The 20145-nt window shown below is 38.5% G+C and overlaps 1 protein-coding gene across 8 annotated transcripts in view; it reads right to left on the bottom strand.

Moving 5' to 3' along the window:
- Positions 1-20145, bottom strand: part of PDSS2 (decaprenyl diphosphate synthase subunit 2) — a 251517-nt gene that overhangs the window by 39122 nt on the left and 192250 nt on the right. For all 8 annotated transcript variants that reach the window (XR_013382914.1, XM_077902890.1, XM_077902891.1 and 5 more), the window contains 2 exons: positions 11517-11690; positions 10052-10183 (listed from right to left, as the gene is read on the bottom strand). Coding sequence is in view for 7 of the 8 variants with exons in the window: in XM_077902890.1 (XP_077759016.1) it covers positions 10052-10183; positions 11517-11690 (306 nt within the window). In the remaining variant the exon portion in view is untranslated. The remainder of the gene's footprint in view (positions 1-10051; positions 10184-11516; positions 11691-20145) is intronic.

Genomic DNA, 20145 nt, shown 5'->3' with positions numbered 1-20145 from the left:
CTAAGTTTATTCACTGCTTCCCTTTGTATTTAATAAGTAATCTGTGAGGTGCTTTGAGGCCATGTGAATATTTGGTTCCCTTCTAACCCCCTTCATCCAATTGTCTTAATCTATCATCCATTAATAATCCTTGTTTGAATAAAAGATTACCTTGGTGGCTGCAAAAATGACGGCAGTTTAAAGGTCTTTTGCAGGAATATCACTGGCTCCTCTAGAGAAGACAGGTCTTACTGGAAATAAATTCTCTGTGCATTTGTATTGGTATGAAGAGGTGGAGTTTAGTTTATACATGAGAAGGTTTACTGGGGAAGGAAGAGGAGAACCTCCCTTCTCATCCTAGAATGATTTGGGTAGAGTGTATGAGGATTTAAAAAGCTTACAAATCAGAAATCTATTAGATCTGTTAGTTCCAAAGTTGATGCACTTGAATTTTGGTTTGGTAGGAGAAGCAGGACTTGTATCAATCCAGCTTTCCAGTTACGAAGTGGAAAAAGTATCAGAATAGACAGGAACAGGGCAGGCCTCTTCTTTGTGATCCTGATCATTCTTGCCTATTAATAAAACAACACAGAAGGCATCAGCAAGGAAGCTAACACCATTCAGAACTGGACTTCTTGGGAACCTGATGCTACCATCTCTTTCAGCTGGGAAGGCTAATCTTTGGAGGGAAATGTGAATGTTCAAGAATTAGCTTTTTTGTATTCTCTCCTTTTGTTAATCGGGGAAAAAGGAAGCAACAGACAGGTGCACAGAAGGGTATGGTGTTCAATTAAAAGAAAGAGGAGGGTAGGGGCACCTGCGCAGCTCAATCTATTAAATGTCTGACTTCTGATTTCAGCTCAGGTCATGATCTCATGTGTGTGGGATTGAGCCCCGTGTTGGGCTCCATGCTCAGTGTGGAGTCTGCTTGAGATTCTCTCTCCCTCTGCCCCTCACTCCACTTGCACAGCTCTCTCTCAAAATAAATAAACGACATCTTTAAAAAATAAAAAGAGGAGAGGCTTTATTATCTACATAATAAATTTTTCCTTTTTCAGAAGGCTTGGTCATCCCCCTGCAAACCTTTTTCCTTGCTTTCTTCAAATCTGGAAGAGTCGTGAAATTTAAAATGCACACACAGACAAAATCTACTCAGATTGCCAAAAAGCCATGAAAAAGGAAATCAGGCTGAAAATGGAACTAAGCTGTTTCCTCCAGTGGCCAGGTTCCAAGGTGATGGCCACCAGTCTTGATGGTACTCGTCAAAATCATCATGTCAAAAACCAAATTTATACCAATTTTCTCCCTTAACTTTCCTATTTCTATTAACGGCATGATTCTTCCTGTAATTCAAGTTCAAAATCCAGGGTTTGGCCTCTGACTGCCCCTCCCCAAGTAGACACCCGCCAGCTTCTCCCTATCATACAAATTTTCAGGCCCTATGCATTTTCTCTTTGAAACATGTCTCCCCCCACCCGAAGATTTTAAGTAATGTCTACACCCATGGTAGGGCTTGAACTCACAACCCCAAGATCAAGAGTCACATGTTCCACCAACTGGGCCAGCCAAGCACCCCTCTCTGAAATTAGTTTTACACCTAACCTCCTTACCTTCCCAATCTTGTTGCCAACACTCTGATCAGTACTTTTCTCCTGCACTTATCAACAGGTTCCCCAAAACTTAACTGACCTACTTCTCTCTAGTATTTCCTTGTTCCTTTTGTCCTATTGGATGTAGCCAGACATATTTCCCTAAAACACATTTTCAGACCATGGCATTACATGGTTCAAAAACTTTTCTGTGTCTATTCCATGACCTGAATCAAGTTCATTTTCTGTAAGCAAATATCCACAGTCTTTTTTTTCAAATTGAAGTAAAATTCATACACAACATAAAATTCATCATTTTAATTATTTTAAAGAGTATAATTCAGGGGCATTGTACATTCAGAATGTTGTACAACCCTCACCATTATCTAGTTCCAGAATATTTTTGTCATATTGTAGCATGTATCAATATTTCATTCTTTTTTACTGCTGGATAATATTCCTTTGTATGGACATTGGGTTGTTTCTACTTCTTGGCTATCGTAAACATTGCTTATCTGAACATTCATGTGTATGTTTTTGTTTGAGACAAACTCTTTAAAGATAGGTTTTATGTACTATTTCAGAGCAATTCTTTGCCTGTCCCTATCTGGTCCCTATACTGCCCTATAGTTTTCACATTTGACTCAAATGATAATACTTTTATTTCTTTGAATATAGTACACTTGCCCATCTGCATTCCTTTCTTTTTTTTTTTTTTAAGATTTTAATTATTTATTCATGAGAGACAGAGAGAGAGAGAGAGAGAGAGAGAGAGGCAGAGACACAGGCAGAGGGAGAGGGAGAAGCAGGCTCCATGCAGGGAGCCCGACGCGGGACTCGATCCCGGGTCTCCAGGATCAGGCCCTGGGCTGAAGGCGGCGCTAAACCGCTGAACCACCAGGGCTGCCCTACATTCCTTTTTTAGGACTTCTGGTGCCTAGGAAGCCTCTCCTTCCCATCTTTGCTGTCACAATCTTCTTCTTTGAGGACTCTCTCAGATATCACTAATTTCACAAATCATTTCTTGACTTTCCTTTGTGCTCCCTAAATGACATCATTATAGTTAGTATTCCTTGTATTTGTGTGTTTCTCTTGTCCCCCTCTTTAAGAGGCCAGAGACAGGGGCAGCCTGGGTGGCTCAGCGATTTAGCGCCGCCTTCAGCCCAGGGCGTGATCCTGGAGACCCCGGATGGAGTCCCACGTCGGGCTCCCTGCAGAGCCTGCTTCTCCCTCTGCTGTGTCTCTGCCTCTCTGTGTGTGTGTGTCTCTCATGAATAAATAAATAAAATCTTAAAAAAAAAAAAAAAGAGGCCAGAGACAACTGAGGAAATTAACTGCTATGTCTCCTGTAGTCAAGCACTTTGTTTCCTTAAATGTAACAGAAACCTCAAGAAACTCAGGAGATATCTAGAGCCATTTCAGTCTTTGTAGTCTCCTATACACTCCCTTCAAATGCCCACACTGTCCACCGTCTGTGGTGGAGGATGTCAATATTTTTCCTTTTAAAACAACTCAAAATAACTTAAATAATTAGAAGAATATCTAGTGGCATTAATGAAGACTCTGAATGTACATTTTCTCTTTTAAGAATATATATGTTATGTTTCTGTACACCAGCCTTGACGAGCAATCTCTGCTTTATGTTTTGAATAAGAAGTACAGTAGAATACTTAGGGATGAGTGAGTTAAAGCTTAGCATTGGTAAAATGTAGTTCACTTAAGGTAGTTTATGGCTGGTTATGACAGTGTCAGGATGTCACAAGCCTAAGTGACATTTCAGTACTTTCAGAAATAGCCAGGAAAATATAATCATAATTCCTATCTCTTCAGTGACTTATAAGGGCAGCAGAAAACTAGAAGGATCATTAAAAATAAAGCTTGCTGACCTGCAATAGCCTCTGGACTCCCTGAGAGAGTCAGAGCTCTGTGGTTCTCTGAAGGATTCTACTTTCTTTTATTAGGAATCAAAATGGTAACTGAGTAATGACTTCACCTCCCTAGGGTGAATCACCCATTCACTCAGTATTTTTACCTGATCATTATTTTTCAGCAGCTACAAATTTAAATTTAAAATTAAGGTAGAATTTAGTATGGAAACGTTGTTCAACAAATATTTTTCAGCTGTTTCAGGGCTGGCCTGGTGCTCTTAACTGCTTCTTACAAAAGGGTATGGTGTGTGTGTGTGTGTGTGTGTGTGTGTGTGTGTGTGTACGTTCACTGCCTGCTTTCAGGTGTGATGGAAGACAGCTATCTAAGCTATCTAATCTTAAGACTTCGGAAGTTGAAGAGGAGGTAGCAGTGCCCTGATATGAAAAATTCCAGAAGTTTCTTCTTCCTGGCTTCACAAGGATGTTGAATGCGTACTAAGGGTATGCGAGATGTTGAATGAGTATGTGATCTCCTCTTCCCTTCCCTGTCTAGTCATTAATTCTCACTCTCCCGAAGTACGAGATCGAAAGGGTAGATGGGACACAAACCTGTCTGCGTAAAGTAGGGAAGTGATTTTACATGTGATAATAAGAAATCATAGGTGACTTCCATCATTGGGAGCAAGACTTTTCCATTTCTCAGTGTCAAAACTAGTATTAAGCTTCTAATAGAGAGTAATATTTTTCTTATAATGCATCTCTTGCCTAAGAGACCTTTGTTTTAGATTTATTTGAGAGCTGAGAGGGACCTCAGAAATGATCTGGTTCAACAGCATCATATTACAGAAAATAATAACAAGGACATGAAAGAATGTGATTAAGGTCATACAGATGCTAGCTGAGTCCAAACTAGAATCCAGGTCTTCCAAAAACCTGGTCCTTTTTTTTTTTTTTTTTTTTTCATTTATTTATGATAGTCACACAGAGAGAGAGAGAGAGAGGCAGAGACACAGGCAGAGGGAGAAGCAGGCTCCATGCACCGGGAGCCTGACGTGGGATTTGATCCCGGGTCTCCAGGATCGCGCCCTGGGCCAAAGGCAGGCGCTAAACCGCTGCGCCACCCAGGGATCCCCAAAAACCTGGTCCTTTGTGGGCTGTTTCTGCTATTGACTTTTTCTATTCCAACTTGACTTTTTCTATTTAACAAAACAGAGCTGCCATCAAACAGCCTAATTCTGTGAAAACCATACCACACACACTTTTTTTTTTGACAAATATTAATTGGATGACTATTCCAAGTAAGTCACTATGCCAAGTGCTATAGATAAGTCAAAGGTGAATTCACTATTATCCTTAAGGATCTTGAAATAAAATTCAACACCTGGGCAGGAAAGGATCACAAAAATGCAGTGGAAGGAAGTGTCACTATGCTAATTGCATCCCCTAACTCTGACTAAGGGGGAAATCTATGGAATAACATTATCTTCATCTAGAGGTTTATATAAACATGAACAATATAATTTCGAAGACTAAAATAAACTCAGGTGAAGAGTCTTTAACCTGAGGAATGTTTCCCCTTTCATGACAAAAACCAACTTCCTATTTCTTATTTGTTTCAGATGAATGAATCTTCTCTTCACCAGTGATCCTGTTCATGATGTAGACACGGAGCTATAAGGAGGGCCTGAAGCCACTGGAGCAAACCACAGCGGCCTGGCAGGGCTGTGGGATGGGCAATAAACTGCCAGTCTTTTCCTGAAGGATGAGGATCTAGATAGTATCACAAGGAACCTAGGCTGGTGGACAGGACATCATCTGCTCAGAGACATCATCTCGGCAGGGTGCACTGACCTCTGGAGAAGACCTATTTGATTCATTTGAGTTACTGTCTATGGCACTGGTTATTTGGAAAGGACATCCCTTTGAAAAGTTAAAATCAAGTTGCACGTAGTGATTTGGGAATATTTCACCAGCTGTTTAGGAAATCCTAGGTTCTCATGTTGTCTACATTTATGACTTTGTATACTTGCAAAGAAACTAAAAATTAATATGTCTCTTTTCTGTGAAGCTTCTTTAAAATTCACATCTTTAATACTCTTATATATACATGAATATATGTAAATAGCCAAAGGAATATATGTAAATACCAACTCTCCTTGGTAGTTTCCATTCTACATATTTAGCTGGATCTTTTCAACCAAAATGTAAATCTGCAATGTATTCTAATGTAACCCAATTAGAGTACTAACACCATCTGTATATATATTTTTGGTTCAGCTGTCAAAAAACACACAAATACACCCAGTAATACAGTATTCAATAGTTGTATGATATTTCATTGTACTATACTTCATTTAACCTTTTTTCTATTTTTAAAATGAATCAATTTTACTTTTTTCCTTTTAAAATTAGTATTTTAGTGCATATTTTAATAGGTAAGTATTCATATCCGATCTTTCTTGGAGGATAGATTATTAGAAGTGGAATTACTGTTGCAAACTATGTACAATTTTAAACTATATATTTTAAAAAATATTTTATTTATTTATTCATGTGACACAGAGAGAGAGGCAGACACACAGGCAGAGGGAGAAGCAGGCTCCCTGCACAGAACCTGATGCAGGGGGATCCCTGGGTGGCGCAGTGGTTTGGCGCCTGCCTTTGGCCCAGGGCGCGATACTGGAGACCCAGAATCGAATCCCACGTCAGGCTCCCGGTGCATGGAGCCTGCTTCTCCCTCTGCCTGTGTCTCTGCCTCTCTCTCTCTCTCTGAGACTATCATAAATTAAAAAAAAAAAAAAAAAAAAAAAAGAACCTGATGCAGGACTCAATTTCAGGACCCCAGGATCACAACCTGAGCCAAAGGCAGACGCCCAACCACTTAGCCACCCAGGTGCCTCTAAACTATACATTTTTAAGTAAAAACAAACACATGTATTTAAAAAGTCAACTACAAGACTTCCAACAAAACAGCCTACCACTCTCCAGACCTTATCTGTTCTGTGTCACTTGGTTTAGCTGTTTCTTCTGCTATTTACCTTCAAACAGTGCTTTTCCTTGATTTTAAATTTTAGACATTATCTACTGATCCTACCATGAAAGGAAAAATTAACATTTCCTACATGATGAAACATACTTTTTCCCTACCCTCCTCCCACTGATGACACTCTTTGGTTTAATATTCAATATTCTGTATTTATATTTTTATGCTGTATAAATATTATTCTCAAAGCCATATAGAATATTATGCTGTATTTCCTTTCTTATAAATTTATAATTTTTACACAACAGCTAATAACTGCTTATCTTCATCCATATGTTTCATGTGGCTGCTTTAAAACTTGGCCCCAAATTCCTTGACATTCTTCCCATTGCTAGGTGAGTCTACAAACTGTTCTTGATTGCTGGTGGCCTTGTGACTGATAAGAAACTATGGAAATGACTGCGTGCTTTCTGAGACTGGTCATAAAAGAAGATGCCGTTGGGATCCCTGGGTGGCTCAGTGGTTGAGCATCTGCTTTGGCTCAGGGTGTGATCCTGGTGTCCTGGGATCGAGTCCCACATCAGGCTCCCTGCATGGAGCCCGCTTCTCCCTCTGCCTATGTCTCTGCCTCTCTCTTTCTGTCTCTCTCATGAAAAAATAAATAAAATCTTTAAAAATAAATAAATAAAAGAAGATGCAGTATCCACTTTGTTTGCTGGAACACTTATGTTTGGAATTCTGAGCTGACAATTAAGAAATGTGACTATTCTGAGGCTGCCATGCTGCAAGGAAGCCAAGCTAAATGGAGGACCCATATGTGAGTACTCTGGTTGGTCAGCAACATGGTCTTGACATTCCAGGTGCCAGTATGAGTTGAATCTCCAAATGATTCCAGTGCCCAGCACTGCTGAGTCACCTCCAGCCTCTGGGTCATTCTAGCTGAGGCCCCAGATGTCATGCAGTAGTCACCTCTGTGCGCTGTCCAAACTCCTGACTCACAAAATACACGAACATAATTACACGGTTATCTTAAACAGCTAAGTTTTGGGGTAATTTCTTATGCAGCAACAGTAACTGGAACACTTAGTTTTCTATGTCTCTGTTGTCAATTTGTCTTTAATTCTCAACATGGTTGGGCACCTGGGTGGCTCAGTGGGTTGAGTATCTGCCTTCAGATCAGGTCATGATCTCGGGGTCTTGTGATGGAACCCAGTGTTGGGCTCTCTCCTCAGTCTGGAGTCTGCTTCTCCCTCTTAATTGCCCCCACACCCAATTCATATGTGTGCATGCACATGCTCTCGCTTGCTGTCTCGCAAATAAATAAATAAAATCTTAAAAAAAAAATCCTCAATATGGCTAAGCATGTTAGTTCCATTGTTTTCCTTAGAAATATTCCTCCTGAAGACCTCTGTCCTCTTCTTCCAATTTGGACTAGATGCACAGCCATTAGCCCAGGACTTGCTTGGATGAGAGACAGTGTAGCGTGTCACTTGTACTTAAGGATGTGGGCTCCTTTGCAAAGCTGCCTGGATTTGAATCGTGGCTCCACTACTTGCTAGCTGTGTGACTGTGTGCAAGTTCATTTCTCCATGCCTCAGGCTCATTAGTAGAGTGCTTGGCACACCATAAGTGCTCTTACTATTGGCATTATTATTATTCTTCCTTTCATGTCATACTGGGAATTCCCACTGCCCCGAGCCTATGTCTGATCCCTAGTTCCTAGATTCCATGTCCTTCTCTTTCTTGGTTATTTCTTTGTCTTAATAAAATACATCACCCGAAATATATCTCTTGAGAAAAGATGCTTGGGAGGTAAAGTTTTTCGAGACCTTGTGTATCTGTTTTGAATTGTCTTTATTTAACATCGCACTTGATAATGTGACAGTCATAAAAGTCTAAGTTGGAAACAATTTTCTCTTTGAATGTTGAAGCTATTAGTCCATTGTCTTGAAGCTTTCATTGTCACTACTGAGAGGCCTTTCTGATTCTCCATCCTTCGTATGTCGGGTTTTCTTTTTCTTCCTGGAAGTATTAGGTTCTCTTTTCATCCCCATTGTTTCAAAATGTGATAATGATGTGACTTGGCATGAGCCTTTTAAAATTAATTATTGAGGGCACTGTTTCAATTTGGAAACTTAGGTCCTTCAAGTCTTAGGATTTTTCTTTTCTTTACAATTTGTTGTTGCTGTTAATCTTCCTACCTCCATTTTCTGTTTTCTCTCTCTGGGACTCCTAATAAGTATTGGATCTGTTGAACTGAATTCTCTTATTTTCTCTTCTATTGACTTTTTGTTCAACTTTCTGGGCGATTTTCTCATTCATATCTTCTGTTCTTCTGATTTAAAAAAAATCTGCTTTCAGATTTTTCTGTTTTACGATTCTGAGGTCTTACTCTTGGACTGTCCATATTTTATGTATCATCTGTTCTTCCTTCATGACTTTAATGTCTTTTCTCACTGAGTAGATTGATGATAGTGCTTTTGGAATGTCTTTCTTTCCTTGCATGGTCTGTTTCCTCTAAATTCCCTTTCCATCAGTTTGCTTTTGACCCCTTCTTTCATGGCAGAGGCTTTCCTCAAACATCCAGTGGTCCTCTCTTACCTACTCTATTTCAGTGGGATATACTGTGCACTTGGATACCCTAAGGCTCGTCACTCAGTGGGCCTCCGTGTGGGATGTAGGAGAGCTGTGTGGATATGTGGCATGAGGGAGCCCCAAGCATCCATGTCCGCAGGTCTCTTCTCCTGGGCTTGAGATTCCCCAGAAATGAGTCCTCTCATTTTCTACCAGGTGACTATGAAGGATTTTAAGCCTGCTGATGGCATTTTGAAAGCCAATAAGGGAAGAGGGTGAGAAGAGAGAACATCTTATGGTTCCAAAAGCAGATATCACTTAGGCTCTCTCTGCTTTAAGTATGGCTGCTCTCCCTGCCTCAGCTGTGCCTGGTTCCCCAAGTCCAGTCTCACATTAACCCAATCAATTAAAACAAAGCTACATAAATTCCATGAAGCTGTGGGGAAAAGGGCACTACTTTATCATTCTAGAGTTTCTGGGTTAAAAGGAAATAAAAAAAATTCCCTCTCAGCCTTTATGCCTTCTCTTCTGCAAAAAAGTAGGAAATTCACCCAGTTTAAGCCCCCTTTCCCCTCTGTCTTCACCACTTTTTTTCTTTTCTTTTCTTTGATAATACCTCAGGATTTGAGTATTCAGGGTCCAAGTTTGTTTTAAAATAACCCAATGAGCTGACAGACGGAGCTTCTGGAATTCTGCAGCTTGTGCTAGAGTCTGCAGATGGGAAATTGCCGTCAGTTAAAGGGTGGTGCTATTAGCATAGCCCAATTTTTGAAAGCCTTTAGGAAAAAAAAAATCCTTTGAGTTAATTAGCATCCACCACAGGCACTGGTTTTGTGTTGCAGTATTCTAAGAATTCAGATAATAAGAAAACAGTATTTCAATCTCTAACTTTTAACTAACACTTGCCTCAAAGACACATATGATAAAGTACGAATGTTACCTGTTATATGAAAATGGTCTTATTATATTATATGGCTCATCATGAAATACCAATTATGTTCTAAAATCAACTAAATACAATTCTAGTGATACCTAAAATAGGAACAGTTTTGTTTTACCTCTCCAATCTGCTTCATCCACAAATCTCTTCCAAGAAACTCCTGATGTAAGACCACGGGAGCTGAGTTTAGATTAAAAGTCACGGAGTCACTTGTCTTTTCTTTAATGAAAGGCTGGAGATCAGAATTTATCTGGGAGGGGTAGTCAAAAGAGTTAAATTGGTAAAATGCATACACATTAGCCTGTTTTAGTTACTTCAGAAAGACCCAGTTCATGCAGTGAAAAATGGAATATAGCTCTTAGATGAATTTTTTTAGATGAACTTTAATAAGCAAAAGAACAGTCATGTGAGTAACAATCTTTAAAATTCTTTAAAATAATTTTCTTCTGACATATTTCTTTTCTCTCTTTTTTTTAATTTCTTTTCTCTTTGGCAACAGATTTTGTTTTACTTTTTAAGCTAAAAGCAATAATTTAAATAAAGTTTTAATAAATAGAATTGCTTAATAAATAAATCTAAGGTTTAATAAAATATACAAAAACTCATCTGGAGATATTTTACATGTATTGAACATATATATATATATTCTCATCTCTTAAGAGCTATGTAAGTAACATTTAAGAAATATATACTAGGGGATCCCCGGGTGGCTCATTTAGTGCCTGCCTTTGGCCCAGGGCGTGATCCTGGAGTCCAGGGATCGAGTCCCACATCAGGCTCCCTGTGTGGAGCCTGCTTCTCTCTCTCTCTCTCTCTTTCTCTCTCTGTGTCTCTCATGAATAAATAAATAAAATCTTTTTTTTTAAAGAAATATATACTAAATGGAATTTTTAGGTTACCTATATAGAAGAGAGCTAACTTGAGACTTTTATTTATTTATTTTTAAAGATTTATTTATTTATTCATAAGAGACACAGAGAGAGAAGCAGAGACATAGGCAGAGGGAGAAGCAGGCTGCTTGCAGGGAGCCCGATGTGGGACTCGATCCCCAGACTGAAATCTCGCCCTGAGCCAAAGGCAGATGCTCAACCGCTGAGCCACTCAGGCGTCCCTAACTTGAGACTTTTTGTATTTCATTATGTCCATTCAAAAGAATCAATTATTAGAATTAAAGCTTTCAATTTTACTCTGTATACTTCTAAATTTCACTAACTTTCCATAATTTGTTTTACGTAAGAAACTGCAGGGAACTGTAACAAAAATGCAAATTCTTTCATTCTGTAAATGGCAACATTACATGTTATTTAATAATTTGGAAGAGTTCTCTCAAGAACCCTTTCAGGTAGTAAGAAAAGACAAACACCCCAAATATGGTGTAAGTTGTAGCTTTCTATCAAAATTACACGGTACTTACCAAGCATGCTGTTTATATTACATAACAATCATCATCTTATGACTGATAGATTTTAAGCGTACAATAAACATTTTTTTGAGATATAAAAGCAGCTTATTAAATGGCAAGAAGTTTCTTATGTATCATTTTAGCTATTTAAGTACTGGAAAAGGAGAAAATGTGCAAATACCTTATGACTCATGGCCATGTGCTTCCCATACTGAAATGCCATATCCTGAACGTCAGCATCATGCTTTGCTAATTCCATGGCAGCTTGGCAGCTCTTTGCTAATAAGGCACCATGGGAGAGAAAAGTCTGCTCCTTCCAAGTCGATATTCCAATATCTTCTGTGATATGATTTTCCTAAAAAATGCAACAGAGAGGATTTTACAAAATGTTTTAGGAGCAATTTTATTGTTTTGGTTTTTGAAGAATAGAAGAATTAAGAAATTAACTATTTAAAACACTCAGGCTATTGCATCAAGACAGAACTAGAGGATGCTAAACCCCAGTTCTAACTAAAGAAAACTAAGGGGGTGGGAATTGCTGTTTCAGGGTAATGGCGGGAAAAATGAAATGCTGAAGTCAATTTTATTTTGAACTAGGACACTTCTATTAAAATTTATTTGTAGGATATGGCAAAATTAGAAACTCAGACCTCCAAACTAACTCCCTTCTATACTCATGTAAGTTTTGAGTGCTGGTATTCCAAAACACAAGAAGCCTATTGCCTTTAACTTATGTGGAAATGTCAAGGGCATAATGAAGAAATGGCATTCTCTTAGAAACAGTTAAATAAAAAATCACAGAGGAGGTAACACATTTAAAAAAACATTAAAAAAAAAAAAAAAAAAGGAGGTAACACATTACAATGGAGTATGATTGATAGATATTCCATCCAAATTTATTCCCATAAATAGAAACAAGGACATAAGGGAGTATATAAGTATAGTTTATTTAATTTCATCTTTTTAAATTATGAAAATCATTGTAGTATCTATAGGTATACACACATCTACTGTACTGCCTCTAGACTAGTAATGTCCAATAAAAATATAATGTAAGCCACATATGTAATTTAAAATTTGCCAGTAGTTACATTAAAAAGTGAAAAGAAACAAGTGAAATTAATCTGAAATTAATCTTTATGACATATCTTATCTATCCTAATATATCCAAAATATTATTTCAACATATAACCAATATAAAATTATTGAGATATTTTATACTTTTCATACTAAGTTCTCAAAATCAGTGTGTAATTTACGCTTTCAACACATCACTAGCCACATTTCAAGTACTTAGTAGATATAAGGAATTAGTGGCTGCCTTATTGGACTAGTCTGCTCTAACTGTGGGCTCCCTGAGGATAAGAATGATGATCAAGGTGTATAAAACAATGTTCATTTTTTTGATACTTCAAACTAACTAGAACCCATCCAGAAGGGTTAACTAAACCAAACACTTTCTTCCTGCTACCATACCATGATCTTCCTTCCATCATTATTTGAGAACAAAATAAAAAAATAAGAAGAGAACAGGACCATGAAAAGGTCAGTTTAGATCTAGCCCTACTTATTTCACCATGCTGAAGATAGGTATCTTCAGCCCATTGGTCAGATCAAATTCTCAGCTTAGTTTTATTTATTATGACTTAAACAACAAAAAAGTTCCACTTATGGTAACAGTTGCAAATGTGCAATATAACATTTTGTAGTAATAAAAAAGGCCACCCAAGGGAGAAACAGTACATAAGAGGTTTTATCAAACATTAGGTATATAATACCTAAATAATAACATATTTAATTTTAGGTATCTGAGAATATATTTTTATATGTACAAAGTTAACATACCATATTAAGAAATCAAAGATAAAAACCATATTACCTCTCTCTCTCTATATATATTAAATAGGCATTTAACAAAATTCAACTTCTATTCTTGAGGGGGGAAAAAAACCTAAATAAAATAGGAACAGACGTATATTTCTTTAATATGATGTGTTTGTGTCAGCCCCAAAGTCAGCAAATACTTCTAAAGAAACATGAGTCTTTCTCACTAAGTCAAGAATAAGAGAGATGCACAACGCCACTGTTGTTTAATAGTGTAATGGAAGAGGCAAGAAAAGGACATATATACTAGAAAGGAAGATTTTTTAAAAGATTTTATGATTTTATTTATTTATTCATGAGAGGCACAGATAGAGAGAGGCAGAGACACAGGCAGAGGGAGAACCGGGCTCTCCACAAGGAGCCCAATGCAGGATTTGATCCCACATCTCAGGACCATGCCCCGAGCTGAAGGCAGAAGCTCAACGGCTGAGCCAACCAGGCATCCCTAGAAAGGAAGATTTTAACTCTCACTATGTGAACATAATACAACTGTATATTGGAGAAAACTAGAAGACTCAACTAAAAACTACATTAAATAAGAAGATAATTCAATAAGTAGCAGCATATAAAATGAGTATAATCGATAATATGATAAATGTATTAACCATAGTTTTCATGCATAAACAATAACAGGAAGTATTATGAATAGGGTCTTTTCTTCCATTATATCTATGAAAAGATTAAAAAGCTGGGAACAAACTTAGAAATGTGAAAAACCGATACAAAGAAAATGTGAAGGGACGCCTGGGTGGCTCAGTGGTTGAGCACCTGCCTTCAGCTGAGGTCATGATCCTGGAGTCCCAAGATCGAGTCCCACATCGGGCTCCCTGCATGGAGCCTGCTTCTCTCTCTCCCTATGTCTCTGCCTCTCTCTGTGTCTCTCGTGAATGGATAAATAAAATTAAAAAAAAAAAAAAGAAAATGTGAAAATACTAGTAAAGGAACACAAGTAACGTGAAAAAATATAAAAACATATCATGCTTAGAGACAGTACAGTCCAACTCCATAAAGTGTACTCCATTAAACTAAAAAAAGGGTGCCTGGGTAGCTCACTCAGTTAAGCTCCTGCCTTTGGCTCAGATCGTGATCCCAGGGTACTGGGATGGAGCCACTCACAGGGTTCCTTGCTCAGTGGGGAGCCTGCTTCCTCCTCTCTTTCTGCCTGCCACTCCCCCTGCTTGTGCTATCTTTCTTTGTCAAATAAATAAATGAATCTCAAAAAAAGAAGAAAAAGAAGGTGGAGGAGGAGGAGGAGGAGGAGGAGAGCAGTGTGTGGGGGCCTGGGGGAGGAAGGTGGATGGGAACAGCAACAGATGTCTAGCCCTACTAGACATTGTAACTGTAAAGATATCACATATTATACTATAAAGCCTTATTTATTTATTTATTTATTTATTTATTTATTTATTTATCTTTTTTTTAAAATTTATTTATGATAGGCACACAGTGAGAGAGAGAGAGAGAGAGAGAGGCAGAGACACAGGCAGAAGGAGAAGCAGGCTCCATGCACCGGGAGCCCGACGTGGGATTCGATCCTGGGTCTCCAGGATCGTGCCCTGGGCCAAAGGCAGGCGCCAAACCGCTGCGCCACCCAGGGATCCCTATTTATCTTTTAAATATTTTATCTATTTATTCACGAAAGACAGAGAGAGAGAGAGAGAGGGGGGCAGAGACACAGGCAGAGGGAGAAACAGGCTCCATGCAGGAAGCCCAACGTGGGACTCGATCCCTAATCTCCAGGATCACACTCCCTGCTGAAGGCGGCACTAAACCGCTGAGCCACCCCAGCTGCCCAAGCCTTAATAATTAACAAAAAATGTGTACTTTTTATACAGAAAGACAACTGGACAAATGAGAAAGTCCAGAAATCAAACTATATATAAGAATGTATTAAATTTTAGGAAAAAAAATGGACTTTTCAGTAAATGGTGCTGGTACAACTGGATAGCTGTCTGGAAAAAAAAACAGACTGTTCTGCATTATACCATTTATAAGGGTAAACTCCAGGGATGCCTGGGGGGCTCAGCGGTTGAGTGTCTGCATTTGGCTCAGGTCGTGGTCCGGGGATGGAGTCCCACGTTGGGCTCCCTGCATGGAGCCTGCTTTTCCCTCTGCCTATGTCTCAACCTCTTTTTCTGTGTCTCTCATGAATGAATAAATAAAATCTTAAAAAAAAAAAAGACTTTGTTTAAAAGAATAAGGGTAAACTCCAAATGGCAAAAACAAAAGCAAAACAACCAATCACAAAACCATAGGCAACGTCAGAAGACAAAGGACAAGGAGGAAAAAGTATTTGCATTTCTGATCCCAGACAGATGGGCAATCTCCCTGTGGTAGGCTAATAATGTCTGTGCCCCCTGCACCCGCCTCTCCCCAAATGTTACCTTAACATGGCAAAAGGGACACTGTGGATGTGACTGAATTGAGGATGCTGAGATGGAGGGATTATCCCAGATTAACTGGGTGGTCGTGCAGTCATCACAAGGATCCTTGTCAGAGGAAAGCGGCAGGGTGAGTCAGACAAGGAGAAGTGGTGACAGAAGAGAAAGAGATTAGAAGATGCTATGCTGCTGGATGAAAGATGGAAGGTGGGGACATGAGCAGAGGAATGAAGGCCGAAACGAGAAAAAGCAAGGAAATGGGTCTCTCCTACGGCCTCCAGAAGGAAAGCGACCTTGTTGACATCTTGATTTGGGGGCTTCCAACCATTAGAAAAATTTGCCACCTCCTCAAAGCCTTACTAAGTGCTGATGAGGCTGTGAAGAAACAGGCCTCTCAAGCACAGATAAGGAAAGTGGAGACTGGATGGAAATCTCATGATTTATCCATGAAAATTCCAAATGTATTTGCCCCATGACCCAGCAATCCCACTTCCAGGATTTAATCCTACATATAAGCCCACACACACATGTGAAATGAAATACATACAAGTCTACAGTCTATTGTTCACTCAGCTGCAAGGGTAATCCTTTTACAGCTTAAGCCCGAGAGATCCACATCGGCCTTCAAGCTGTTTCTCTAACACTTCAGGCCTGCTCTTCTGAGGCCTCTGAACTTGCTATATTCTCTGTCACGCACTCTCCCCAGATGTTTGCAAGGCTCCGTTCCTCATTGCTCTGGGCTCTCTGCTCAAATTTCAACTCATCTTTCAGTCTCCCTGCTTTCCTTATCATTTCCCATTTCCTTACTGTGCTTTAAATATCTTTTCCTTGATACTACCAGACTCCTCATATAGTTATTGGTTTAATGGTTTATTGCTTGTCCCCTTCACTAGAATATTGGCTGCATGAAAGCAAGGACTTTGTGTGTTTTGCCTTCTGCTGAAATCATAAGCATTCAATAGAGTATATTAAGTGTGCAATAGATAGGCGATGCCTGGGTGGCTCAGCGGCTGAGCATCTTGCCTTCAGCTCAGGGCATGATCCCAGAGTCCCGGGATCGGGTCCCACATCAGGCTCCCCTCTGCCTTTGTCTCTGCCTCTCTGCATCTCTCATGAATAAATAAAATCTTAAAAAAAAAAGTGTGAATAAATATTTGCTGAATCTTTATCTTTCTTTTGGTATTGTTCTCTTTCTCTCATTTCCACCTTTCTCTGTCCTTCCTAACTTGGAAAAAATAAAGAATTGAAATAATTCTTCTGGAATACCTTCCTACCACTCACAGAATCAAAATAAACTTTAGTATCCTATTAAGGCACTCTTTTTTGGTACCAAGCAATATTTCTAGCCCCATCTCCTCCCCAAAATAGTCCTTTGAGGCCTGCATTCCAGCAACACAGAACAATTTGCTGTTTCTTGAATAAAATATGTACTGTCACACTTATGTGAATTTCAAAATATCATTCCCTTCAAAAAGAATACCATTTCTTCCCATTCTCTCTCTACCTATTACATTGAACACATCCAGCTCAAATATCACTTCTTTGAGGAGCTTTCTCAAATACTCTCACAAATACTTTCCTCTTTAGACTAAGGTTACCTTACTTGTATTACAACATAGCATTTAATTCTTTCTAAATTGTATGATTGCTTATTTGTCTTTTCTTGATGAGGTTAGACCTAATATCTTAGGCATCTTTATATACTTTCAATCATTTAGGCCATATTTCATGTCCAAAAAGGTTTGCTCAAGGAATAGAATCATATTGTTGCATTTATTATTTATATGTTCTTTAAAAATTTTTTAAAACTGGGCAGCCTGGGTGGCTCAGTGGTTTAGCGCTGCCTTCAGCCCAGGTCATGGTCCTGGAGACCCGGAATCAAGTCCTGAGTCGGGCTCCCTGCATGGAGCCTGCTTCTCCCTCTGCCTGTGTCTCTGCTTCTCTCATTCTCTCTCTCTCTCTCTCTCATATGAATAAATAAGTAAAATCTTAAAAAAAAAAAAAAAAAACTAATGAGTAGCTCTACAACGAATGCTATTCAGCAACAAAAGAGAAGGAACTACTGACACATGCTCTATAATGGAAGAATCTCAAAAAAACGTTAAGCCAAGTGAAAGAGGCAGGCACAAAAGGCCACATATTGTATGACTTCATTTAAATGAAATGTAGATTAGTGGTTGCCTAGGCTGGGGGTGGAAACTGTGAAGGGGCATGAGGGACCTTAGAGGGTGTGCATAAAAATGAAAATGTTCTAAGGCTGATTTATGGTGATGGTTGTACAATGTGATACAGTTTTTTAAAATCACTGAATTTTATGCTCAAAATGGGTTGATTTTAGAATATGAAAATGTAGCTCAATGAAGTTGTTAAAAAAGAAAAAAATGGATGAGTAATATTTTACATTTCTTGGTCTCAAGAAATGCTTAAATTGTCATTTAAAAAATTTATATGACTCTTGGGACCCCTGGGTGGTTCAGCGGTTTAGTGCCTGCCTTTGGCCCAGGGCATGATCCTGGAGTCCTGGGACCGAATCCCATAAGAGGCTCCCCATGTGGCGCCTGCTTCTCCCTCTGCCTCTCCTCTCTCTCCGTCTCTGATGAATAAATAAATAAAATCTTAAAAAAAAATTTATATGACTCTCAATTAACTTTTTGTGGTTTGTTCACTATCCTCATGTATTCTTACAACAAACTTTACTGAGGTTCTATAATGGGTCAGGTTCTCTGCAACACAATATAGATATGAAGATTAATAAATAGTCTGTCCTCAAGAAGCTCATAGGCCAGGAATGGCATCTATAAATATATGTTTATAAGGATATAAATGTATAGATAAAGCAATATAATTCTATTTCAGAATAATTTTTGTAGGATTTCCAATAAAAGATTCAGTTTGGGTCATTGTATTTTTCTTATTGTGATTAAGATATTTTATTGTTCATTATTTCTACATTTTAAAATAGGCAAGTGATATATGATCACTGAAAAAAAAATTAGAAAATTCGTGACCAAGAAAACAATTAATTTATAGTCCCCAGAAATCTACTACCATAAGTTAATAAGGGTGTAAGTTAATAATTCTGTTTCTAAGTTAATCAGAACATTTATTCCCTGAACATTAAATTATTATATATTGTGAACTTGGTTACAAATGAAACAAAGTCCCTCCATTCATTTCCATCAGCTTGCCATGTATATATTATAAGAAGACCATGCTGTATTACAAAGGAAAAATTAATGTACAATTATAAAATACCAAGGACCTGGTTTGATAACCACATTCAAATCAGTATCTTCACACATTAGATACAGAATTGTGTGAAATGAATGAATGTAGTCAGACTAAATGAGATTTAGATATTCTTATAGCATCGACTTACATATGTGTAGTTTTTACTGGATTTATTATCTATAAAAGGAAGATACTGTGAATGAATATTACTTTTGATGGGATTTCCTTTTTTCCATAAAGGTAACATACACCAACGTGCCTATCAAATGACTGTCAGACAGAAGCACATTAATTTAAAAAACGCAGGTCCCTTATTCACTGTCACATGACCTTTTTGCTCAAGTAAGGCTGGTTCAAATAACACACACACACACAAACTGAAGACTGCAAGACGATGTTTGCCTGAGATAGTGGCACCGGTGGTTTTGCTCAGATATAATATGCTGTTCTGCTAACTGAATTGTCTGGGGGACAAGTACTTTGAGTTGCTTTTCTAATGAAAGTAATACATTCGTACATAAGTATTCACAGGAGACCAAAGTGTGTTTATAAAGTGGCTTGTCACGATGAAAGGTCTGGTCCATGGCCACAGAACAAAAGCAAATTAACTGATGCAGGAAGATGACAAAGCCCCAACTAGAACTTTGCCAAGTCAAACTTCTACCTTTCACATTATCAGAAAAAGAAGAGTTTGGGTGATTAAGGAACTGGCTATCTGTGGAGTTAAAAGCACTTTAAAGAAAGTAGGCAAATATCCTTCATTTTCATGTTTCCAACCTCTGATCCATACTTGGAGCCACTATCTTTATAAATGCAGCATAAATTTGGTTTTGGTGAGAGACCAGATCTCTCTAAATGTATGCTTTCAGTTGCCGTTTTCAGCTATTTTGGAAGTTAAACGAGAACCTAGCCTTATTTTAAAGTAAATTAAGTTCAGGAAATTTTTAATAAAGACTCTCTAAATTTAGGAATAAAAAGGAAGTAAGGGGGAGCATGAGACCTAGTATTTCCTGGGAACTAGCTATGTGATGGCACTTTTACGTTCGCTATTAAATTAGCTCTCAAAAATCTTAGTTCTCATTTTTCCCATTTAAAAGGTAAGGAGGTTTGGGGTGCCTGGGTGGCTCGGTTGGTTGGGTGGCTGCCCTAGGATCAGGTGATGATCTCAGGGTCCTAGGATAGAGACCCCCTTGCCAAGTCCATCAGGCTCCGTGCTTGGTGGAGAGTCTGCTTCCCTTCTCTTCTCTGCTCCTCCCCATGGCTTGTGCTCTCTCCTTCTCTCCCTCCCTCTCAAATGAATAAGTAAAAATCTTA

This window comes from Canis aureus, chromosome 7 (assembly GCF_053574225.1).
Source record: "Canis aureus isolate CA01 chromosome 7, VMU_Caureus_v.1.0, whole genome shotgun sequence".
Classification (NCBI taxonomy): domain Eukaryota; kingdom Metazoa; phylum Chordata; class Mammalia; order Carnivora; family Canidae; genus Canis; species Canis aureus.
This window is presented reverse-complemented; position numbering and strand designations above follow the sequence as displayed.